Source organism: Prosopis cineraria, unplaced genomic scaffold (assembly GCF_029017545.1).
Source record: "Prosopis cineraria cultivar Desert tree isolate PC_DT_omini unplaced genomic scaffold, ASM2901754v1 PC1, whole genome shotgun sequence".
Lineage (NCBI taxonomy): Eukaryota > Viridiplantae > Streptophyta > Magnoliopsida > Fabales > Fabaceae > Prosopis > Prosopis cineraria.
The window spans coordinates 58,081,331-58,107,238 of record NW_026555332.1 but is presented as its reverse complement, the minus strand read 5'-3'; the positions used below and the strand labels follow the sequence as shown (position 1 = coordinate 58,107,238).

The 25,908-nt window shown below is 34.2% G+C and overlaps 1 protein-coding gene across 1 annotated transcript; it reads left to right on the top strand.

The window, feature by feature from the left end:
• Window positions 1-4,011: 4,011 nt before the first annotated feature.
• LOC129302906 (DNA polymerase zeta catalytic subunit-like) lies at window positions 4,012-24,192 on the top strand. Its single transcript, XM_054941812.1, is given in 35 exon segments — window positions 4,012-4,888; window positions 5,279-5,361; window positions 5,575-5,632; window positions 5,995-6,044; window positions 6,161-6,273; window positions 6,419-6,461; window positions 6,562-6,630; window positions 7,098-7,211; window positions 7,338-7,509; window positions 7,613-7,704; window positions 7,800-7,975; window positions 8,068-8,215; window positions 8,507-9,360; window positions 9,420-9,814; window positions 10,387-10,453; window positions 10,549-10,648; window positions 10,871-11,113; window positions 11,243-11,627; window positions 12,000-12,424; window positions 13,271-13,397; window positions 13,582-13,901; window positions 14,741-14,883; window positions 15,052-15,113; window positions 15,116-15,291; window positions 15,294-15,638; window positions 16,010-16,051; window positions 16,053-16,157; window positions 17,003-17,096; window positions 17,099-17,277; window positions 17,599-17,706; window positions 18,220-18,425; window positions 19,234-19,537; window positions 19,880-20,167; window positions 20,169-20,492; window positions 23,860-24,192. Coding segments are annotated over 35 exon segments (6,696 nt in total). The 5' UTR covers window positions 4,012-4,776; the 3' UTR covers window positions 24,034-24,192.
• Window positions 24,193-25,908: the final 1,716 nt, after the last annotated feature.

Below are 25,908 nucleotides of genomic sequence, written 5' to 3'. Positions count from 1 at the left end.
GTTAAATGAATTAATCAAATTTTAAAATTTAAAATTATATATAATTTGTATTTGAAGAAAATGACTTAACCATCAAATTTATGTTTTGATCTTGATGATATTTTATATTGTAATATCTCAATTACAAAATTTGAAAATATTAATGTTTGCATTGAAAATTAAATTTTTAATATATATCAATATTTATTTGTTGATATTTATAAATCATAAAAATTATAGTACTTTAAAAAAATTTCTACCCTCACATGATTTAATAGAAAAGATGGAGCGATGCAATTTTTATATTTACCTTATAATCTTAATTTTTCATCGATTATATGTGAAAAAAACATTATCTACTATCTAATTATTATATAAACCTATAAATGATAAAAAAAATACAAAATCACAATATCAACACAATAAAAATAATAAAATATATTGTGATTTACAAAAAAATATTTCAATGCGGTAGCTTTTCTACTAGAGTAAAAACAAAATAAAGTAAAAAAAATTGATAGATAACTCAAAAAAAAGAGACGAATGGTATGGAGATAGAGGCCATTATAATTTTGGGCATTTGAGGATTTATGATAAATTATTTAATTTTTATTTTTATAATTCTACACTCATTTTATTAGTTAATATTATAATTTATTTTATGTAAACTTTTTTCATTTATATTGATTAATATTTTAAAATAAAATTATTTGAAGTTACAAAAATACATCATATATTGCATGGGTATCATACTAGTGATTTTAAAAGTTTATTTTATGGCTCGTGCGAATGTGAGAAATAGCTTCTCTATCTCCTTTCAAGCTAAAGTAAGTTCTTCCCAGTTTTTACAATGAAACATTTTTAAATTGATTGATGGTGCACGATTCATTGACTGACTTTAAGTTAATTGTTGGCTTTATAATCTAACTGTTCAAGATTCACTGACAAACTCGCAATAATTGATTAAGAGAAATTATATTTGTCTTGCGTTTCGAGTAATAAGAATTTCAAATCAAAATCTATTTTTTATTATATTTATTTATAGTTTCAATATTTTTATATTATAATCATTTGATATCTTATTCATTTCAAAACTCTCATTCCTTTCATGCTTTTATTGTTGATGTCTTTATAATTTTCAATTCTTTTTACATTTTCGTCTCTCATTAATTAAAAAATATAAATAAATTTATTATTTTTAATTTTTTATTTTCATTTCAAATCTCAACATATCTTTTTTTTATTTAAAAATTTTTAAATGATGCACTTACTTTAATTCATTTAACAATTTATGAATGGGAGAAGCAGTCTCTCGCTCTCGTTTCCAAGTTAGAAATTATAGGGAGAATTACCGTAAAATCTCATAAAAGCTACCTAATTAGTCTAAAATTCTAGAAAATGCACAAATAACCTTGAGGTTCTTAAGGCCCCATTTGATAGCTTGGAATTATGAAAAAAGAAATAGAATTGGACATGGAATCTGTTAACATGTGTGTTTGGTATGCAATAATTATGATTCTTTGGAATCAGGATTCAAGGAAATTTGGCAGAATCCAATTCCATCACATGCATCATGGAATCTAATTCCATGGTTGCCTTTCTCCAGTTTGCCCCTTCTCTCTCCTCCAATATAATTTTTTTTTAATTTTAAAAAGGACACTTTAGTCTTTTCTTATTTTAAATACTTATATTTTATTAAAATTATATCAGGATTTCATCATCATACCAAACACACTTTTAAATCTAATTATATTCCAATTTCAATTCCAATTTCGATTACGATTCCATTAAAAACTCTTCTATCATACCAAACATGGCCTAAGTTCTTTGTTGTAAATAATTTTTATTGTCGAATTATTGAGTTGCCCTTGACTTGGAAAAAAATGAAGCTTAAGATTCTCTTGTTTTACGTCAATGATCGAGACCAAATCATTTTAAATCTTCTTTGTTGTCTTCTTCTCCCATTAATGTTGATTGCCTTAATTTGATTCTCTTCAGGTTAATAAGCATCTTCATTTGATCCAACTCTCTGCTACATGACCATTCAGATTATACCAATAGAAGTAAACTAGAATACATATTCCTCTTTGTAATCTAACATGATAAGTTGGCAAGCCATGTGCTTGAGAAGAAGTTAACAAACTAATACATTAGAAACACAGAAACATAAAGTAGTAAAATCATGAATCCTACTGCATTCCCCTGGCCGCGTTGAGAATAGGAATCCATTCATCTTTCTACCCCGAGATGAAAATCGGAATCTAAAATAAACATTTGTTTTCGTTTTCCATGGCTATTCCCCCAATCTTATATTGAGAAAACTCTGACTTCAAACGCACTTATAAAAGAACTTACAAAAAAAAATTGTTATTGAGATGAAGCGTCCAACAGCCATTATAGCAACAGTAGAGAGAGTGGCATAGAAATCAAAGGTCAATAAGATGGGAGATTCGCGGGTCGATAAGAGAAATTCAACTAGTTCAAGGGAAGCATGGAATAAAGTGTATCAAGAAGCGAGATCTGAACTGGGCAACCGAGAGATAGAAGAGGAGAAGAAAATTGCTTAGCTATTTTGGATTTGGACGAGGTTGAAGCATTGAGAAGTGGGAGGGCAGTGAGAGATCCCATCGGATTGCAAGAAATCAACGAAGAAGGTTGAGTACAGAGGTTGGGATTGAACGGGATGGACGAGAGTTCGCAAAGATGGAAGAAGGATAAGCTGGAGCCCGGGAATTTTTTTCTTTTCTCCCAATAAAGGGTAATTTGGTAATTGGACAACAAAATTATTTACTGCAAAGGATCGAGGGACTCCAAGATTGTTTATACATTTCATGAGATTTTAGAGTGATTAAACAGTTTTTAAAGGATTTTACAGCAAGTCTCCTTAATGTCCTGTTTGATTGAAAAGAAGACACAGAAAAAAAAATATGGGAGGAAAACATAAAAGTAAAGAACTTTTTTTTTTTCTGTTTGGATAAGAGAGAAAAAGTGAGAGGAAAGAAAATAGGGTGCAGAGATTTTTTTTTTCCTACATTTTTTTTAACTTTTCTCTTTAAAAATAAAGAAATTTTGAGAGTAAAATTTCATTTTACCATCTACCCTCCCTCTTCCTCTTATCAGTTTTGGCGCCCAGACACTCATCTATTTTATTTTTTATACGTAGCAGTGCTCAAGGCTCCCATCTTTAATCAACCCAGGCAGCATCTTGGTCTTCATCGATGGCTTCGTCTTTTCCAGTGTATTCCTCACTGCAATTCCTTCATTCGTGGTCTTCATCTTTGAACAGAAAGTAAAAGTGCTCATTTTTATTTTTAAAATATGAAAATAACATATTTTTACTAAATTATTTAATTTTAAAATTTAATATAAAAATGCATTTTTAACTACTAATTTCATTTTAAAGTAATTTAATTATGTTAATTTTAATATAATTTTTACTTTTAATTTATTTTCACACCTATAATTACAGAAAACATGATATATTTTCATATAAAGACATTATAATTATTATGATATCTGTTTATTTTTTTTATCTATTCAAATAGAATAAGTGATAATATTTTTTTTTATTTTCTCTTCTTTTTATTTTTTAATTTTTCTTCCATGCAAAGGAAGGTAATTTATAATTTGGCCATTCAACACTTTTCATGGTTTAGACCAATGGGAGAACTCGCTTCTCCCTTAGGCTTCCAAGCTAATTTATAACCCAGCCGTTCAAAATTAACTGACAGTTTGACTCTAATTAATAGAGAGAAATTACATTTAATTGATGATTTAGCGGTTCACATGCTTCTGACAAATGGGAGAAATAGCTTCTCCCTCACGCTTTCAACGTAATTTCTTGCCAGATTTTATTATGTAACAGAAAATTTGTAAATTGATTGATGATTGGGATTGATTGATTAAATTTAATTTCGTAGTCTTCATCACAATCTAACTGTCCAATTCTTCCCCCATTAAATTCCTAGCCATAGAAGGGCCAAATTTTAACTGCCGTCAATGTCCCTCGAGCCTCACCGCATTCGGACGAATTCGGTGACCAGACGCGGAGCCCGTAATCTTTTCCGTCGCGCGTCGTCATGAGAGAGGGAATCTCCACAGCTTTGTCGAAGAGTTATACACGTGACTCATCGTCCTCCATGTTCTTCATTACTTTTTCATTCCTCCCTTCCTCATTCTTCGACCAGTCTTAACTTCCTCCAATCTCTGGTGGGGTTTCAATTTTCTCGTTGTCTCGTGCGGGTTTTTTTGGTGTAGCATCTGAGGGTCGAATGACACCATAAGTTGATTCTTCCAGAGAGGATGGCTTTGTTTTAGAACGTTCGTGGTTTCTCACGTATATTTGAATTTCTTTATTGCCTGTAAGTTAGCCGTTTGCTATTCAAAGGCTAGGAGTTGAGAAGTGATTCGCAGCACAGAGCTGCAATGTCAAACAATTGCTAGATGCCATCTCTTCTCAGCGTTAGAAAATGGTTGTATTCGACCTTACCTGCCTCTTGAAGCTCTTCCCGCCAACGGATACTCCAAAACAAGCTCTAAGAAATGTGTTAAGTTTAATCTGGAAAATGGAAGGCCGTGATCGAGTTTGAACGGGCGGTGCATTTGCAATTTTAATATCCTGGTGACGTGGCGTTTTGTGAACTTTTCGATTAGTTGGACGGATGGATTCATGGCCGCGCTGGATTTGCCCGCGCCGAGGAGCCGAACGCTTCCAAGCTAAACTTCTTCACAGTTCCCTTGCTACCTATAATTTTGACTCCTTCGTGTTGGTGATTTGGCGAAGGTTCAGAAAAACCGATGGCAGACTCACAGTGTAATTCGAAAATGTTCAGTATACGGATTGTGTCTATCGACTACTACATGGCACAGCCGATTCCAGGCCTGGATATCTGTTACAGTAGTTTCCATGGTACGATATTCGATTCATTTACTTTTAACAGAGAGTCAGAGATGTATTTGTCAGTTCAAGTGACACTCATTTGTAACCTAGTTCCATGCAATTAGCTTATGAACTAGAATTTGGGCTTCCGAAGGCACGCTTAAGCGAAATGAATGGCGCGGCTTAGGCAATAAGTAATGTCGGTCACGATGTTGAACAGTTGAAGAACATTTTCCTTTTGGGTTTATATCTTGAACTGAAAGCTATATGGTTTTTTCTGTTATTCTATAATTTCATGTCATGAATAAGTGAAAGTATTTCAAAGTTTCGGTTAGTTCAGAGGCGATGAAACTTATGTCTTGAGATTATGTTTTCTCACTCATACTTCCTATACCATCCTTTTTTTTTTAATGATTTAAGGTGGGAAAGTGAATGAGGTTCCCGTTATAAGAATATATGGTTCTACTCCAGCTGGGCAGAAAACTTGTTTGCATATACATCGGGTAAGATGTCACTATCTGAGGTTGTAACATTTGGTGATTAACAATAGGTACAAGTGGTAGCAAACATTGTTATTATCATAAATACATTATTAGATCTATATTCCTTGACGCTCTTTTTTGGTTTAAAATTATTCAATCATTCAATGTCGTTAAATTTACTTTATGTTTTCTTATTTAATGTTATGGCTGAAATATCCATATTATGCTCTGCAGGCTTTGCCCTACATATATGTGCCATGCGCTGATATACCTCTTCAGTCAGATCAAGAAGGTAAGATAAAGTTTAGAATTAGTTTTTTATTAAATTAATTTTTAGGGGCATTTCTTATTCTTTTTTTGGTAGAATTTTAGGGGCATTTCTTAAGTTATGCAGGACTTGTGTTTTCAAGCACTTCTTGGCATCTTAATTTTAAACTCAATTTATTTCATCCTTGTTAATTTCTCATAAATGAGAGTGTGTTCTGTTCATACCTGATGTGATAATGTCCATTAGCGGGAGTGCTTAACAATTTCAAATATTCCTGATGATGTTTTTGATTTGTTAAATTCTCAGAAGTATTCATGCTTCAGAAATATTTTACATTTTGTTTCGCAGCTTAATAACTTGAATGGGTTTTTCTTGATATTGAACAGGAGATGTGTACACATATAAGGTATCTGCATCTCTTGAGAAAGCCTTGAAGGTATCTTTGATCACGTAGATGAGTTTGACCTCTCTATCGCAATCTATTTTGCCGCCCTAGTTGTAGCTGTAATATTACAAATGGGGATTTAGTAAGCTTTTCTTCAACTTGCCCAGCTAAAAGGCAGCAGCGGTTTGACAAGACAACATGTTCATGGCTGCAGCCTTGTAAAAGCAAGGAGATTTTATGGTTATCATTCATCAGAGGAATTATTTGTGAAGATATATCTGTATCCTGATGCTTTATATTTGTTCTGTCCTTTGTTCTTGTTAATAAGTCATCACATGTGCGGTAAAAGCTGATGGCATGATGACCTGTAAAAGCTAAACTGATAACATGCTCTAATTATTGGAAGCCTTCACAAATTTTTCAAGATATTATCCACAAGATGTCTCCCGTGCTGCTAATCTACTATTGGTACAGTTTGATTAGAGTAAATTCTTTCATGAGAAAAATGGTCTTTAGTTTGATATGATGCAGTGAAGATTAAGCCTTCATAATGACACACCATTTTTAGGTCGGTGCTGTTCTTGGCAAAAGCTTACAGCCCTATGAATCACATATTCCCTTCATTCTTCAGTTTCTGGTACGTATCTCCACATGAACTATTCAAACTGCATTATTTTGCAGTGAGGTAAGTGAACATGATGAAGCGTTTTTCTAATTTAATTAGTTATATTTTCTGACTTAGGTAGACATAAGCATCTGGTCATAATTACCTGCTTAATTGAGTTGATCCAATATTATGTTTTCTTTTCTTTATTCATATGGTGGGAATAGCTTGGGTGAGTCTGTAATGTACAGAAACTGTCTTCTGAGCTTTGTGCTTGGATGTTGTTATTAGATATTCTTATGCTAATGTATCCTCATGCATGGGTTTGTTCTTATGGTATCACTATCTCTAATACGTAAACTTTAACTTTAAAATTAGAAAGATATTTTTAGAGGGTTGTTACTTAAATTTTAAAATTTAAAACTATTATCAATCTCCCTTTACTAATTAAAATAAGATTAAATGGGTTTGTCAAGATATGAGCTTTATTTGTTTGCCAGGTTGACTATAACTTGTATGGCATGGGTCTCCTGCACTTGTTAAAGTTGAAGTTCCGCCATCCTATGCCAGATTCTTCTCACAAGAAATTGATTTTCAATAATCAACAGACAGGGGTGAGTTGACTTGTGTGTCATAAAATTTCACAATCGCCCAAGACTTTTTCACTGTTTAACCTACCAATTTTATATCTAATTATGTCCCTCATGGACATTTATGATTCAGTTACATAATATTTTTAGGCTGATATGGATGGTGATGCGTGTTTAGGGCCAGCAGTGTGGGCCTTATCAATGGTCTCATCTGATTGGATGTGGCAACTTCCAAGTGAATTGGATGCTTCATCAAATCATGAGGCTCATTGCCCTAAACGTCAAAGCACATGTGAACTGGAGGGCGATGCTTCTGTAGATGGTTATATTATACTAACCCAAACATATTTACTTGAATAATAAGTTTATCTTATGACTGTTTTTTTTTTTTGGGCTGAAGTTATTGAAATAATTTGGTTTGTCAGAGATTCTTAATCAGCAGTTTAAAATGTATTCATCCCTCTCACAAACCCGATCAGATGTGCAAAAGGTTCAGTCTCTTGTGCCGATTTGGAAGGTAACATAGCCATCTGTCTTTATAAGACTTGCTTTACAAATTATACTGTCTGAGAAGTGAGAATGAACTAATTTAATTGCTCTGTGTTGTTTCAGGAGCAGCAAGAAAGGACTGGGATTTATGAGGATACTATAACTCCTGATACTGGGAAGCCACTGCCAGAAGTTGTTATGAGAAGTCTTTCTGGTGGTCTTGACTTTGAGAAAAAATTTGTTGAAATGTGCTGTGAAGCTGAAACCTGTGCATCTTTTATTTCATCTGAAGAGTTGAGGTTTGTATGAAGCCATTTTTACCATACAGTTATATAGTTCTCTTATATGTTTCAACTAGCAACACTAGTGGACAAATTTTATATTATTGCAGAGAAACAGACATAATAGGTTCAGCATCACCACCGGCTTCACTATGCAAAGATGCCAAATTGCATGAAGAAGGGACTGAGGCAAATCTCAGATTGTTGACTGTTGATGAAATGCAATCATCTGAGATTATTGGAACACAGGGCAAAAAGGCAATATTTTCTTTCCAATTTTTTAATGGATACCAAATGAAGATTCTTACCCTTGAATCTCTGAACATGTGAATAGATGATTGAATTATATGTTTGACATTCCTAAATGAATTTGATGAAAGTTACTTCAACAATTTGTTTAATGATAGGAACATCCTTGGACTAGCACTCATTCATGGCTCATGATACCTTGTTATAGTTTTATTTTATATCTGATATAGATGGGGTTTATTCAGAAGTGAACTGTTTCTGAAAGTACCTCATTTATATCTGTATTTCCATGTCTTTCAGGATGCAGATAAGGAAGCATTGAATCTCCTAAAGTGGCTTGCAACTTCTCAAGCTGCAGAGGATATTAACTCTGATGATGAACTTATTCGTGAAACCATTTTGAGTCCCTTGTTACCTGCTACAACAATTGATAAGGTGCTGGAGAAAGCTAATATGGATTACGAAAGTGAGTCCCAAAAGGAGTGTCAAGATATTCTTGATTCCATTGACGATCAACTTCAGTTGGAGTCATCAAAGAGAAAGCCACCTTTTTCCTCAAATTTTAATTGTCCTGTTGAGTCTTCATCAAACAATATGATTCCCCAAGTTGATGGTTCTGCCGATGATGAGTTTGCAAGCCCAAGTTCTGGTTCAGAGGGAATTTCATTTGCACTGGACAAAAAAGGTGAATCCAAGAGGTCTTCCAAACACTGTATACTGCAAAATACCAGAACAAATACTTATGGCAAAGATAACAGGAATAAAGTATGGGGCACTTTGCCATTGTCAATGACCCATAACAATTTTGATCATGCTAGTTTACATTGTGGCCATACATCTGAAAAGGAAACTGTAGAATCTGTTGACTCAGATTGTTTGGCCAGAAATGAGATGGAGAATAATGGCATAAAGAATGGGGATGAAGGTGTTTCAGACATAAAAGGAGTACAAACACTGGATAATTGCTCTGTGCGGGACTTGATGAGGAGAAAGAGATGCTATCGAGTTGAACAAGCTGACAGTGAATCTGAAATAACTAAAAAACTACATTTAGATGGGGATGAGAAACTGAAAACTGATGGAGAAACAGAAGTCCAGAAGAGCTGTGTTCTGAAAATGACCAATCATGATTTAGTGCGTAAGAAAGCACCCTTGTAGCTGGCAGTCAAACCGGACTGAGTCTCTGTGGACCGAAGAAGTTTCACTCTACTAGTTCTTCTGATTACTCAGAGGTTTCCAGTGGTAAAAAGTTTAAGGTTGACTCAACATATGTACAAACTGACAACTGTCCACAAATTGACATGGCAGCCTTAGGTAGTGTGCAAAGCTCTTCGATTGAGAATATACGGTCTGTCAGAGATAATTTCATGTATAAATGTCCTTATGGAAGCAAATCTTCTGAGCAACACGGTCAGATGAGGTCATGTGATATTGTGGTGGGTGCGAATACTGCAACTGACATTCAAGTATTGCAATGTGTAAAAAGTGATGGCAAAAGACCTAGAGAGAATTTGGGTTTTTATGAGACTAGTGGCATAGAACCTTCGATCAATGACATTATGCGTGATCACATGAGATTAACCTCTACAAGGGCATCTGCCATGGCAGGTAGGAATCCCTGATGTAATGTGTTCTTGTCAACCATGTCTGGTTCCATATGCCTGTGATATCTGTGTAGTGTGTCTTTTCTGTCAAAGTTGGAATGCAATCTCACTGTGCTAATTCATTTGCCCTTCTTTATACGTTTGTGGGGGCATAGAGCCTGCCATTCTGAGGGTGCTTGGTATTTAGCACTTCCATAGGAAACATTGAAAGGGCTATGTGAATTATCTACCTTTATGCGGAAATTGGATTATTGTTGCTGATATTTGATAGCAACTCATAGGGTAGCAAAAGTGTGCAGCTTCTATCTTTTTTGCTCATGGTCTAATCTTGGTTCTGGAGACATATGTTTCAAATGCTTGTTTGTTATTGTCCATAAAGTGTTGATGATCTAACGGAATCTCACCCCCCCCCCAACAAAAAAAAAAAAAAACTCCTGAACCTGGAAGTGACTAACTGTAAGTCTGTAACCCTAATTTATTTTCTAAACTCAGCTTTTTAAAACCGAACACTTTTCTTACTTTGTTCATTTTCTTTGTTCTTCAGCCTGATGATGCTGCCTGATTGATGAAACGTAGTAACTGACTATTACATTTGTCTGTTTATTGAAGTGAAACCTCTGGATGATGTTATTCCTGCTTTGCTGTTGTGTAGTTACCAAAATGAGATGGAAACTTGGAACCAATCATGTCGCCAATAATCCCCGGATCTAAGGGGAAAAGGGTCTTGGGTGTTGCCAGATACTATCAGAATGCTGGCTCTCATCTATGCCTATTGAAACCCAAAATTTTGCCTCCTTCTGAGGGTAATGTCGGAGATGGCTACTTTGCGACGAGAGAGGTATTACTTAAATCATGTAATCATGGACAAATTAAAGGATTTAGATCTTGTTTGGGAATAAATTAAAAGTATAAAAAATTCTTGCTGGCCTTTGCGTCTGAAAGGTATATTGTGTCTTATTAGAAAAAATTTCACGTTGCAAAAATTTTTTAGGATTATTAAAACTATCTGAAAAATCATTATTTAGCATATTTTTGGTTGATCCTGGCCTCTGCTTTCCAGATCAAATGTTTCAACAATCTGATGCAAAGGAGAAGCATATGCCTAAATGGAATACAAGACCTTGTTCTTTGTCTAAACATGTCCAAGATGTTGATTCTGAAAAAGAGTCTCCATGCATCAGCAGTGGGAGAAATGAATATAATCAAAACAAGCTTGGACGGCTCACAAGATACTTCTCAGATATCAGGCCCTGATGTGAAATCAACGCCTACTCCTCTTAGTCAAATTGGATTTTGTGACCCTGCAAGAATTGGCTGTGGACAGCAATTGACGTTGCTCAGTATTGATATGTAGATATATAGATGGGGTTTATTCAGAAGTAAACTGTTTCTGAAAGTACCTCATGTATATCTGTATTTCCATGTCTTTCAGGCTGCAGATAAGGAAGCATTGAATCTCCTAAAGTGGCTTGCAACTTCTCAAGCTGCAGAGGATATTAACTCTGATGATGAACTTATTCGTGAAACCATTTTGAGTCCCTTGTTACCTGCTACAACAATTGATAAGGTGCTGGAGAAAGCTAATATGGATTACGAAAGTGAGTCCCAAAAGGAGTGTCAAGATATTCTTGATTCCATTGACGATCAACTTCAGCTGGAGTCATCAAAGAGAAAGCCACCTTTTTCCTCAAATTTTAATTGTCCTGTTGAGTCTTCATCAAACAATATGATTCCCAAAGTTGATGGTTCTGCCGATGATGAGTTTGCAAGCCCAAGTTCTGGTTCAGAGGGAATTTCATTTGCACTGGACCAAAAAGGTGAATCCAAGAGGTCTTCCAAACACTGTATACTGCAAAATACCAGAACAAATACTTATAGCAAAGATAACAGGAATAAAGTATGGGCACTTTGCCATTGTCAATGACCCTAACAATTTTGATCATGCTAGTTTACATTGTGGCCATACTTCTGAAAAGGAAACTGTAGAATCTGTTGACTCAGATTGTTTGGCCAGAAATGAGATAGAGGAATAATGGCATAAAGAATGGGGATGAAGGTGTTTTCAGACATAAAAGGAGTACAAACACTGGATAATTGCTCTGTGCGGGACTTGACTTGAGGAGAAAAGAGATGCTATCGAGTTGAACAAGCTGACAGTGAATCTGAAATAACTAAAAAACTACATTTAGATGGGGATGAGAAACTCAAAACTGATGGAGAAACAGAAGTCCAGAAGAGCTGTGTCCTGAAAATGACCAATCATGATTTAGTGTGTAGGAAAGCACCCCTTGTAGCTGGCAGTCAAACCGGACTGAGTCTCTGTGGACCGAAGAAGTTTCACTCTACTAGTTCTTCTGATTACTCAGAGGTTTCCAGTGGTAAAAAGTTTAAGGTTGACTCAACACATGTACAAACTGACAACTGTCCACAAATTGACATGGCAGCCTTAGGTAGTGTGCAAAGCTCTTCGATTGAGAATATACAGTCTGTCAGAGATAATTGCATGTATAAATGTCCTTATGGAAGCAAATCTTATGAGCAACACGGTCAGATGAGGTCATGTGATATTGTTGTGGGTGCGAATACTGCAACTGACATTCAAGTATTGCAATGTGTAAGAAGTGATGGCAAAAGACCTAGAGAGAATTTGGGTTTTATGAGACTAGTGGCATAGAACCTTCGATCAATGACATTATGGGTGATCACATGAGATTAACCTCTACAAGGGCATCTGCCATGGCAGGTAGGAATCCCTGATGTAATGTGTTTCTTGCCAACCATGCCTGGTTCCATATGCCTGTGATATCTGTGTAGTGTGCCTTTTCTGTCAAAGTTGGAATGCAATCTCACTGTGCTAATTCATTTGCCTTCTTTATACTTTTGTGGGGCATAGAGCCTGCCATTCTGAGGGTGCTTGGTATTTAGCCTTCCATAGGAAACATTGAAAGGGCTATGTGGAATTATCTACCTTTATGTGGAAATAGGATTATTGTTGCTAATATTTGGTTGCAACTCAGGGTAGCAAAAGTATGCAGCTTCTATCTTTTTTGCTCATGGTCTAATCTTGGTTCTGGATACATATGTTTCAAATGCTTGTTTGTTATTGTCCATAAAGTGTTGATGAACTAACGGAATCTCAGCACCCCCCCCCCCAGGCCAAAAAAAAAAAAACCTCCTGAACCTGGAAGTGACTAACTGTAAGTCTGTAACCATAATTTATTTTCTAAACTTCAGCTTTTTATAACAGAACACTTTTCTTAGTTTGTTCATTTTCTTTGTGTTCTTCAGCCTGATGATGCTGCCTGATCGATGAAACGTAGTAACTGACTATTACATTTGTCTGTTTGTTGAAGTGAAACCTCTGGATGATGTTTATTCCTGCTTCTGCTGGTAGTTACCAGAATGAGATGGAAACTTGGAACAAGCATGTCGCCGATAATGCCCCGCCCCGGATTCTAAGGGGAAAAGGGTCTTGGGTGTTGCCAAATACTATCAGAATGATGGCTCTCATCTATGCCTATTGAAACCCAAATTTTTGCCTCCTTCTGAGGGTAATGTTCGGAGATGGCTACTTTGTGACGAGAGAGGTATTGCTTAAATCATGTATTCATAACAAATTAAAGGATTTAGATCTTGTTTGGAAATACATTAAAAGTATAAAAAGTTCTTGCTGGCCTTCACATCTGAAAGGTATATTGTGTTCTTATTAGAGCAAAATTTCACGTTGCAAATTTTTTTAGGATTATTAAAACTATCTGAAAAATCATTTAGCATATTTTTGGTTGATCCTGGCTTCCGCTTTCCAGATCAAATGTTTCAACAATCTGATGCAAAGGAGAAGCATATGCCTAAATGGAATACAAGACCTTGTCTTATGTCTAAACATGTCCAAGATGTTGATTCTGAAAGAAGTCTCCATGCATCAGCAGTGGAGAAATGAATATAATCAAAACAAGCTTGGACGGCTCGCAGATACTTCTCAGATATCAGGCCCTGATGGGAAATCAACGCCTACTCCTCTTAGTCAAATTGGATTTTGTGACCCTGCAAGAATTGGCTGTGGACAGCAATTGACGGTACTCAGTATTGAGGTATTAGAAATCAAGCTTTTTCTTAATATTGGTGTATTTGCAAATTTTTTTGTAGTTGTTAGACGTCTTTTGAATTTTCATGTTAGGCATTTGGAGTCAAGTTTTAGTTGATTATCAAGGAAGGATAAGAGAGGGTAGAAGAGATAATGCTCTCTTACATTTCCGATGGGAATATTCATGCTTACGTGAATGTTTACTTGAGAGAATCAAGGAGAGGAATTATGCCTACAATCTGTTCCTAATCTCAGCAGAATCAAAAGAATCAAAACTAATGCTAATTGCATTAATTACAAATATTCATGGAATATAGTCTATTTATTCTTTGGCAGTGAGATACAAAAACTCCCACTGGAGCGTCAAATGACCACTCCTATTACTGATTGTGCCTATTTGATGGTGGTGATAACTCAATAATCAGCCATAATATCTGTTTCATTCTTTGGATGATTACGTGGTTATAGTTTTTCAGTTTATCACATATCTATTGTATCAGTGCCTTTTCCAATATATTGTTCTATACTTTTGAATAATATTTATTAAAAAACTAATATTTATTAAAAAAACTATGTATTTCTTGGTCCATTCGATTTATACATGTATGAAAAGATCAAAATCTTTTGCTCAAGTGTGGGTTTCCTATTTTGATCCCTTAAAAAAGTGTGGATTCTATTTCGTAACTGTTGCTTGATTTAAAAAGTTCAGAAGGTAAGTTTAAAAAAAAGTGTGGATTTTTTTGTCCTTTAACTATCTTTTGGAACTACATTTTCTATTTAGTTAGTTTTCCAATGAACCTCTGTCAGCTTTGTTACATAGGTCTGACTTGCTCGCAAAACTGGCAGGTTCTTGCAGAATCAAGAGGAGAACTTTTACCTGATCCCCAGTTTGATGCCATCAACATTGTAGCTCTTGGTTTTCAAAATGATAGTGACACTGTTGTTGATGTTCTCGTCCTTTTGCATTGTAAACTAGAACCTTGTCAAAGGTAGGGTGAAAGTGGTATGACTTTGCATTTGTCAACTAGTCGTTTTATGACTGACTCATTTTTTGTGGTTTCACACCTTTATGCCTCAATTAGAAATTATATCTCTCTTCTAAGTTCCAAACTTAGAATGTGTTTGTGAAATTGATATCCATGCTAATTTGTTTGCAGAAATTTTGTGAGTCTATCAGGCTGCAAGGTGTTGGTTTTCACAGATGAAAAGCACTTGCTAAAAAATTTATTAATATTGTATCTTCGTATGATCCAGATATTCTGATGGGTTGGGATATCCAAGGCGGTTCTCTTGGTTTTTTAGCAGAAAGGGCTTTGCATCTTGGATTAGGGTTACTTAATAGTTTATCTCGTACTCCATCTGACTCTTGGATTACTTCTGGTGATACTGAAACTTCTGAAAAGACATATCAGCAACTGCCGTTCCTGATATATCTAGTGCAGATGATGTACAAGAAAGTTCGATAATTGAGGATGAATGGGGACGAACACATTCCAGTGGAGTTCATGTTGGTGGCAGAATTGTGCTTAATGTGTGGCGACTTATCCGTGGAGAAGTTAAGCTCAATTTATACTCAGTTGAAGCTGTAGCTGAAGCTGTATTGAGGAGGAAAGTTCCTTCAATTCACAACAAGGTCCTAACCAAATGGTTTTCTGGTGGTCCTGGAGGAGCAAGGTATCAGTGTGTCAAATATATTACTGAGAGAGCAAAGCTGAATCTTGAGATATTAAGCCAACTTGATATGGTATGATAGCATGACTCGATAGCCCAAATTTTCTTTTATGGGTCTTTAGTGCACATAGTTTTGATAGCCTTTTTTGTGATATTCTCTTACAGGAGCCTTTTTAATGTTTGTCTTGTTGCATTGGAATATAAATGTGTTTACACTTTATTATAGCTCATTTTTCTAGCTAGTTATACGAGCTAATTTGTGGCTCATTCGATTCCTTAATTTGCTTCATAAAAGCTAACTTATTAATCTGAAATAAGTTAAAATTTCATTTTTGTTCATTTTTATTTTTGTTTCGTTCTTTTTATACTTTTGATTTTGATGTTTGTGATTCCTAATCATCTTTATTTCCTGGTGGGTTGTGCTGATTCTTTTTTCTTTTGTAGGTTAATCGAACATCAGAACTTGCTCGTATTTTTGGTATAGATTTTTTTTTCTGTTCTCTCCAGAGGTTCACAATACCGTGTCGAATCGATGTTTCTGAGGTTGGCACATACACAAAACTATCTCGCCATCTCTCCTGGGAATCAACAGGTTTGCATGATATTTTCCCTTCACAACTTATCTATCTGCGAAATGAGATACATGTGAATACATATCAGTGCTTTGATGTAAAATGTCCGTATGTTCCTATTGTAAACCGCATTCTTCTACACTGTTTTTTAAAAAAATCGGAGCTCTTCGGAATATGAGCAAGAATCTTAAACTCACATGCTAATAAAGCCAGGGAAGATCTCCAAATTACAATAAGAATTCAATCCTAAGCTGATTCTTGCAGTACATCATACTCATACGCCTATCTATAATGCAAAGAAAAATAAAAACTAACTAGAAAGCATAACTGACTACTGACACATCCCTAAGCCTAAGATACATTACCAACAATGAATTATCATAACAGATACACTCGCCTAAAAGGTCCTTAATATGCTACCGCCTAAAATCCTGAATTAAAGGCAAAGTGGTTGGTTTAATTAATAAGTCTCCTTTGAATGGCCAAGTCAGACCTCTACCCCCTTTCCCCACTTTTTCCGTTAGTATGTGTTTCACATGGTACCCATCACTGAAAAATTTTGACTTTATCCTACACTGTCATATGCTGGTCCAGTTCTTACTCTTGCCTAACATGATGTAATTTTTGAATTCAACCGTTGCAGTTTTCATCTTGTCTAGTTATGTGGTATTGCGTGTATATATGTTATAAGAAATCCTCATAATAACAGAACACGGCAGCAAACACAATGAAATGATTGGTCCTTGGATGAAGTTTATATAAGAAAAATTATTGTTTACACAATCATTTTATCGAGAGACAAAAATTGTTTAATTATCATGCAATGTTTGCTTTCTTCACTTGACTCATCATTGCCTCATTTAAGGTTGCTTCTCAACCTGCCATGGAGTGCCTGCCTCTTGTGATGGAACCAGAGTCAGGATTTTATTCAGATCCGGTTATTGTATTTGACTTTCAGTCATATATCCATCCATGATAATTGCATACAACCTTTGCTTTTGTACGTGCCTTGGCAAAGTTGTGGCATCAAAAGAAAACACGCTTGGGGTTAGTTCATTTTCACCAGAGCAACATGTTCTGCGGGATCTAAAAGATCAGATTTTGCTTACTCCAAACGGTGTTATGTTTGTTCCTTCGAAGGTGATTTTGTCAAATCTTTGATACTCTGCTGACTATTAACCGGTGTTGAATGGCTGTCTGCCATCTGAATTATATTTTATTTTATGTTTTGACCTGAATGAATACCATAGGTTTGACAGAACTGTTTTTTTTCCCTTATAAATATCAGGCTAGTTTGTATTTCAGCTGATCGTCATCCTGAAGTCATGCAATTATTTCTTTGTCAAGCCTCTTTTCAACTGTCATGCATGTGAACTTTTATTGTAAATGCGATCAGCAAGTCTTTTATTTGTATCCTTTAAACTTGTGACAGCAATCTTATGGTATAAGTGTTTCATACAGGTTCGTCGAGGTATACTGCCACACTTGTTGGAAGAAATTTTATCAACTAGGGTAATGGTGAAACAAGCAATGAAAAAGTTGGCTCCTTCACAGCAAGTCCTTCAGCGGGTGTGGATGTGAATTTGATTTTAACATTAGCTTTAATCTTAAGAACTTTTATTTGTGCCAGTACATGTCAATATGTTATACATTTCATAGATTTGATTCACTTGCCATGGGAGAGTTTGTGATAGATCTCTTTCTCAATTTATTGAAGAATATGAAAGGCTTATGCCTGTAGAGGAAAAATGGAGGGGGACACCTAGAGGGATAGTTATGATATAGGTTTGCATTGCATTTTTTGAGTAGTTGGACATAATTTTTTGGTTTAGAACCTTCATTCCAGAGAGGGGGATATCAAGATCTGTGCTTGAGAAAGTGGTGTTAGGAGAGTACTACTTGCCCTCAAAAGCCCGCTTCAGTGCCCTTATCACGTTGCATTCTACATTTTGTGTTGAGCTTTATGTTAATATTGTTGCGAGCACTAGTTAGGGAGCTTCACTGGTTCGTAACAGTTTGTAAGTGGTTCTTGTATGTGCACCATATGGACGTAACTTGAAAGTACTACAATCTCTGTTTCAGATATTTAATGCAAGACAGCTTGCTTTGAAGCTTATATCAAATGTGACATATGGCTACACTGCTGCTGGATTTAGTGGTCGTATGCCTTGTGCAGAGCTTGCAGACAGTATTGTTCAATGCGGCCGTTGCACGCTGGAAAGGGCTATATCATTTGTAAATCAGCATGATAAGTGGAACGCAAAAGTCATTTATGGAGATACTGATAGGTATTGCTGCAGTATTTCTAACTTGTGGTTTGTGTGCTGTACAGGTTAAAATACATCGATAGAAATAATAATTTTGTTAAAGATAAGTAAGCAGTACAAAGAAATGAGGAGTAAAGGGGGGCTCTAAAGAGCCTTCCAATCCCTCTGTAAAAATCCATAAGGAAACCACCTATTCTCAAAAAAAAAAAAAAAAAAAAAGATCATTTGCTGAAACTCGGAGGCCAAAAAAGCAACTCCGTCCACAGCAGATAAGAAGGCAGAACTTTTTCATTAGACACTCGCATTCCTTTCTAACCAATAACGCCCATATTAAGCCAAGATAGCAAACTGTGAAATAGCTTTACGCTCTTTCCAACCAAAGCTAGCGAACAGTTTAGATATAACTTGAATGGTCTAGAGTTTGTTTTTGATTTAATTAATTATTATTTTTTGAAGTTGGTAATTGAAACTTATTTTTGTTGTGTTGTTCCATTTCCTTTAAAACGGGGGAAAAAGCCAACATGAAAAGAGATCTTAAAGTCATAAGAATCTGATTGATGAGGTCATTGGTCAAAAAGCCAGCAGATTTTCTGGATGCACCTGTTGCTCCCGAAAATACCAATGACCTACCTTAAATCTACCCGGTGACTGCAACTGCAAAATCACATTACATGTACGGGAGGAGAAAAAGATCTAAATTTAGACAAATGATCAGTATTTATTATTTTAAGTGATATTAAATATTGACCTCACTCCTATCTCTTTTATGGCTGTCCTTATGTTTTTTCCCCCCGAGAAATAATGTCATAAAGTGGCTGTTCTCATGCAGCATGTTTGTTCTTCTCAAAGGACGCACTATTAAAGAATGTTTCCAAATAGGGAGTGAGATTGCTTCTGCTGTCACCGCTATGAATCCTAGTCCTGTCACCCTGAAGTTGGAGAAAGTTTATCAGCCTTGTTTCCTCCTTACTAAGAAGCGGTATGTTGGTTACAGTTATGAAAGCCCTGATCAAGGTGAGCCAGTTTTTGATGCTAAAGGTATTGAGACAGTTCGTAGAGACACGTGTGGTGCAGTTGCAAAGATAATGGAACAGTCTTTGAGGCTCTTTTTTGAAAATAAGGATTTATCGGAGGTAGAAATGCTTGCTGATTTATTTTGTTATCTTTTTCGTGGGACTTAGTGAATAGTTCCTTTGTCATGTATTTTTATTTTGCTATACTTTGGGCAGAAACTATTGTTTCGATATTGTAATCACACTTTCTAGAGTTTGCTCGGTTTTCTTGATGGAAATGATCTCCGCTTTTCTATACCTTCCAATCCTCCCCTCTTTTTTTTTGTTAAAAAATTCTTAGGATTTTTGTTAGGTGAAAATAAATACTTAAAAAAAGAAGATTTCAGGTAATTGTTCTGAAAAAGTAACAATATTAGTTTTGCCTGGATTGCTGTCATTCACCTTGTTTTCCTCTGAATGCAGGTGAGAAGTTATTTGCAACGTCAGTGGAAGAAAATTCTTTCGAGCAAAGTCTCCATTAAAGATTTTGTCTTTGCTAAGGAGGTTCGTTTAGGTAGCTATAGTGCAAGGACATCATCTTTACCTCCAGCTGCAATTGTTGCCACCAAGGCAATGAGATTTGACCCTAGGGCAGAACCGCGTTATGCTGAGAGAGTACCTTATGTTGTAATCCACGGAGAGCCTGGAGCCCGCCTGGTTGACGTGGTTGTGGATCCATTGGAAGTTTTGGCACTTAATTCCCCACTCAGAAATAAATGACTTGTATTACATCAATAAACAAGTAATACCTGCTTTGCAGCGGGTGTTTGGGCTTGTTGGTGCTGACCTGAACCAATGGTTCTTAGAGATGCCCCGTCCTTTAAAGGATGCACGTGTAAAGCATCTCATTGCTCCAAATTCACATCGAACGAGAATTGACTCGTATTATCTGTCAAAACATTGTATACTGTGTGGCGGGTTGGTTCAGGCGTCTGCACACATATGCATTCAGTGCTCTGAAAATGGAGTGGCCGCTGCAACGGCTGTGATTAGTAAAACATCAAAGTTGGAGCAAGAGATGCAGCATCTTGTTGCTGTAAGTAATTGTTTACTTTTTTTTAATTTAATCATTTGTTTCAAGGAATCAAGAAATATTTCACACGTCCCTCTTCCAGGCTGCTATTTTAGGTTCATTGTTGTTCTTGGGCTATTTTTATTGGAAACCTCATGTCTTGGACTCTTTATCATAGCAATATTGCTATTAAAGTAATTAAATTGTAATAATATCGCTCCTGACATTAAATGGATAAACAATGACTGTTAATTTTGCTGATTCAAAAATAAGTTTGACTCAAATCGTAGCAATATTGTCCTTGATGATAAGTCTGAGTTAGTGAAGTTAATGGTCAAGTTGCCCATTTATCGTTATGAGCAACTTTTCTATAGTTTAATTACTTTAAGTGCAATATTATTATAATAAAGAGTTTGGATATTGGGTGCTTTCTTCGAAAATAGTTCAAAAACAAAAATGAATTTTAACTCTTCTTTTTCCACTTCATTCATGCATGTGGAAAATCGACCCACTTAATGGGATGAGTCTTATTGTTTTTGTTGTTGTTGTTATTGTTCATGCATGAGGAAAAACAAACATGAACGTCCTGTGTAGTGCTGAAGTTACATGTAGTGACCATCTCAGTCAATTATCTGCTTCTCTTTATTTTCCTTTCCATGAATGCCATTTATCACTTAGCCCCCATGCGTGTCATTTATTGCGTTGATGTTCGTGTGTCGGTATGCTCTTGTAGATATGTGACCACTGTGGAGGTGGAGGCAGGTTTCTGGAAAGTGATGTAAAGTGCACATCAATTTCATGCTCGGTGTTTTATGAGAGACGAAAAGTTCAGAAAGAACTACTAGCGATGAACCATGTTGCTGCTGGTGCAGGCTTCTATCCGAAGTGCATGGTCGAGTGGTTCTGAGCAGTCAACTGTTGCGTTTGAGCCTCTGATATGTATGTATTTATTTGTGTATACGATTAGATTTTAGGAGGTTTGCCATATTTGGTTTTCCCCCTTATTCACAAAAATTCATGTTTCCGCATCTTTCTCAGCTACAAATATTCTTATATTAAGAAAAAAAAAAAAGAAGCAAATCTCTCTGCTTCATACGTGCGAAAATTATATAAAAAAAAAAAATACTCATTGTTTCAAATTATATAGTACTTTTGAAGGAGTTTTTCCGTTTCAAAATATAAAAAATTTTGGGTAAATTAAGGTTTCATTAAATGCAACAATTTTAATATTATCCTTTCTCTCTCTATGAGTAATTTATGTCCCTTTTTTTAATATGTTAAATGATGTGTATTTTTAAAAATTTATATTTTTGTTTTGAAAAGATAAAGTCATTAAGTGTATTTAATGGGGTTTATTGGTATGTGAAATTTTGTCTAAAAGTATTTTATAATTTAAAACGAAGGGAGTATTATTTTTAGCTTTGTTTGGGATGGGAGTAGAGTCGGGAATAAGGGTTGACTCTGGAGGGCTGGGCTTGGAGGTCCTGTTTAAATAAGGGTTTGAATTTTGAAAATGATTTTTTTTTTAAGTAATAAGGCTTGAGGGCTTGGCTCTGATAAGCTTTGTTAAAATAGGGTTCGAGCTCGGGCTGCCCTTCAAGTTTTTTTATATTATTTTTTTTGTGAAACATGTGTTTGAAGTCAATGACTTGCTCACATGATCTTATACGTATTATATTATTATTATTTTAATTTATTCTAACATTAATTTAATATATTTAATAAATATCAGTGTATAGTATAAAATTTTTAATATTTTTTATTTTTTTATAATTATTATATTTGTGTATTTTATAAAATAAATTATTTTTTAACCAAAATTTAAATTTTATTACTAGACTTTTATATGTGTGTTGTTTAATTTTAAAAAATTATGAAAATTTTGATTTTTTTAATTTTAAAATATTTTAATTAATTTATAATGTTTAATTTTATTTTATTTTTTAAAACAAGGTTTATAGGCCTAACCCCGAGTCCTTCACATAAAGGTTGGGTTTGAAAAATGAGGTTAAAAATGAGAAATCGAATTTTAGAGCTCAGACCATTTACAGTCGTGCCTGCCCGTTTGTCCAACTCTAAGATGGGAGTGGGTCTAGTTAATCCTAAATACTAATACTATCTACAGAAAGTGGCAAAAAAATTTCTTTAAAATATGCAAATGATAATCAAGTTCTGCAAAATGTAATAATTACGTTTAAGCCTCTTAAAATTTTTTTGACATTAATATCTTTTATAAAATGATTATAATGCTCCCAATTTAAAATAAGAGAAAAAAGGAGAACTTGTTATTTGTTATTCTGTTTTAGTCTTTACTAGATAAAAATAATTTTTATTTAAATTAAAGTAATCATTAATATTTACAATACTTGAATTTAAGTGATTCAATTTTTGCAAATGAGAAGTTCTAATTGCTTATCTCATTTTAATTATTGTATGGAAAAGTAATCATTAATAATACTTAAATTTTAGTTATTAAAAAGTTTGTAAAATAAAACTTGTCACTTGCTATCCTATTTTAATTTTATCAAAAAACAAAGTTGTTATTACTCAAATTAAAGTATTACTTGTGTGTGCATTTCTTTTTATATTTTAAATCAGAGGCATTATATTTATTTCATAAATGACATTAATGTCTGATAGGTTTGAAAAGCATTGAGAAGAATTATCATATTTTAAATGATCTTATTATCATTTACATATCTCAATAGGATTTGTGTCAAACTACCTACGAAGTAGAGCTGGTAATATGAGCCTGCAGGTTAGCCCATTGTGAGTTGTGGGTTATGCGGTGCGGGTCGGCTAACTAGCATCTTGACGGGTTGTGTTTTTGCCCAACTATTGCTCCTGACATTAAATAGGTAAACAATGACTATTAATTTTGTTGATTCAAAAATAAGTTTGACTCAAACCGTAGCAAATATTGTTCTTAAAGTAATTAAATCATAGCATATTGTCCTTGATGTTAAGTCTGAGTTAGTGAAGTTATGTCAAGTTTGCCCATTTATCGTTATGAGCAACTTTGCTATGATTTAATTACTTTAAGGTGCAATATTGCTATAACAAAGAGTTTAGGACATTGGGTGTTCCTACGAAAATAGTTCAAAGACAAAAATGAATTTTAATTCTTTTCTTTTTCCACTTCATTCATGCATGTGGAAAGACGACCCCACTTAGTGGGATGAGTCTTATTGTTTTTGTTGTTGTTGTTCATGCATGAGGAAAACAAACATGAACGTCCTGGGTAGTGCTGAAGTTACATTAGTGACCATGACCATCTCAGTCAATTCTCTGCTTCTTTTATTTTTTTCCTTTCCATGAATGCCATTTATCACTTAGCCCCCATGCGTGTCATTTCTTGCGTTGATGTTTGTGTGTCGGTATGCTCTTGTAGATATGTGACCATTGTGGAGGTGGAGGCAGGCTTCTGGAAAGTGATGTAAAGTGCACATCAATTTCATGCTCGGTGTTTTATGAGAGACGAAAAGTTCAGAAAGAACTACTAGCGATGAACCATGTTGCTGCTGGTGAAGGCTTCTATCCGAAATGCATGGTCGAGTGGTTCTGAGCAGTTAACTGTTGCGTTCAGCCTCTGATATGTATGCATTTATTTGTGTATACGATTAGATTTTAGGGGGTTTGCTATATTTGGTTTTCGCCCTTATTCACAAAATTCATATTTCCCCATCTTTCTTAGCTACAAATATTCGTATATTAAAACAAAAAAAAAAGCAAATCTCTCCACTCTATACGAGCGAAATTATACAAAAAAATATACTCCATCCAGCTCAAATTATAAGGTATTTTTTAAAGAGTTTTTTTATTTCAAAATATAAGAGATTTTGAGTAGATAAAGGTTTCATTAAATGTAACAATTTTAATATTATCCTTTTTTTCTCTATGATTAATTTATGTCTTTTTTTAATATGTTAAATGATGTGTATTTTTGAAGATTTATATTTTTATTTTGGAAAGATAAGGTCATTAAGTATATTTAATGAGGTTTATTAATATGTAAGATTTTATCTAAAAATATCTTATAATTGGAACGAAGGGAGTATTATTTTTAGAGCTTTGGTTGGGATGGGAGAAGAGTGAGAATAAGATTGTTGGACCGTGGAGGGTCGGTTTAGAGGGCTTGTTTAAATAAGGATTTGGGTTTTGAAAATAATTTTTTTAAAAGTAATAGGATTTGAGGGCTTGATCCAGATAAGCTCTATAAAATAGCACTTGGGTTTGGGCTATCTTTCAAGCTCTATTATACTATTATTATTTTTTGTAGAACACATGTTTGAAGCGAATGACTTGCTCACCTAATCTTATACGCATTATATGATTAATTTAATTTATTCTAACATTAATTTAATAAATATCAGTATATAGTATAAAATTTTTAATATTTTTTATTTTTCTATAATTACTATGTTTATGTATTTATAAAAAATGAATTATTTTTAATCAAAATTTAAATTTTATTATTGAACTTTTAAATGTGTGTTGTTTAATTTCTAAAAAATTATGAGAATTTTGATTTTCTTAATTTTAAAATATTTTAATTAATTTATAATGCTTAATTTTATTTTATTTTTTAAAATAGGGCTTGCAAGCCTGACCCTAACCCTTTTCACATAAGAGTTGGGTTAAAAATGAGATTAAAAATGAGAAACTAAATTTTAGGGCTCAAGCCTTTTAGAGCCGTGCTGCCCGTTTGCCTAGCTCTAGATGGGAGTGGTTCTTGTTAATCCTAAATACCAATACTATCTAGGGAAAATGATAAAAAAAACTTTAAAAAATATGCAAATGATAATCAAGTTCTGCAACATGTAATAATTACTTTTAAGCCTCTTAAAATTTTTCTGACATTAATATCTTTTATAAAATGATTATAATGCTCCCAATTTAAAGTAAGAGAAGAGACAAGAACTTGTTATTTGTTATTCTATTTTTAGTCTTTACTAGAATAAAATAATAATTATTTAAATTAAAGTAATCATTAATATTTACAATACTTGAATTTAAGTGGTTAAATTTTTGTGAATGAAAATTCTAATTGCTTATCTCATTTAGTTATTGTATGTAAAAGTAATCATTAATAATACTTAAATTTTAGTGATTAAAAATCTTGTAGAATAAAACTTGTCACTTGCTATCCTATTTTAATTATTATCAAAAAAAAAAGTTGTTATTACTCAAATTAAAGTATTACTTTTTGTGCATTTCTTTATATATTTAAAATTAGAGGCATTATATTCATTTCACAAATGACATTAATGTTTCAAAGGTTTGAAAAGCATTGAGAAGAATTATCACATTTTAAATGATCTTATTATCATTTACCTATCTCAAGAGGATTTTTGTGCCATATTACCTACTAAGTAGAGCTGGTAATATGAGCTAACGTAGCACGCGGGTTGTGTTTCTGCCTAACCCGCGAACCCCCAGT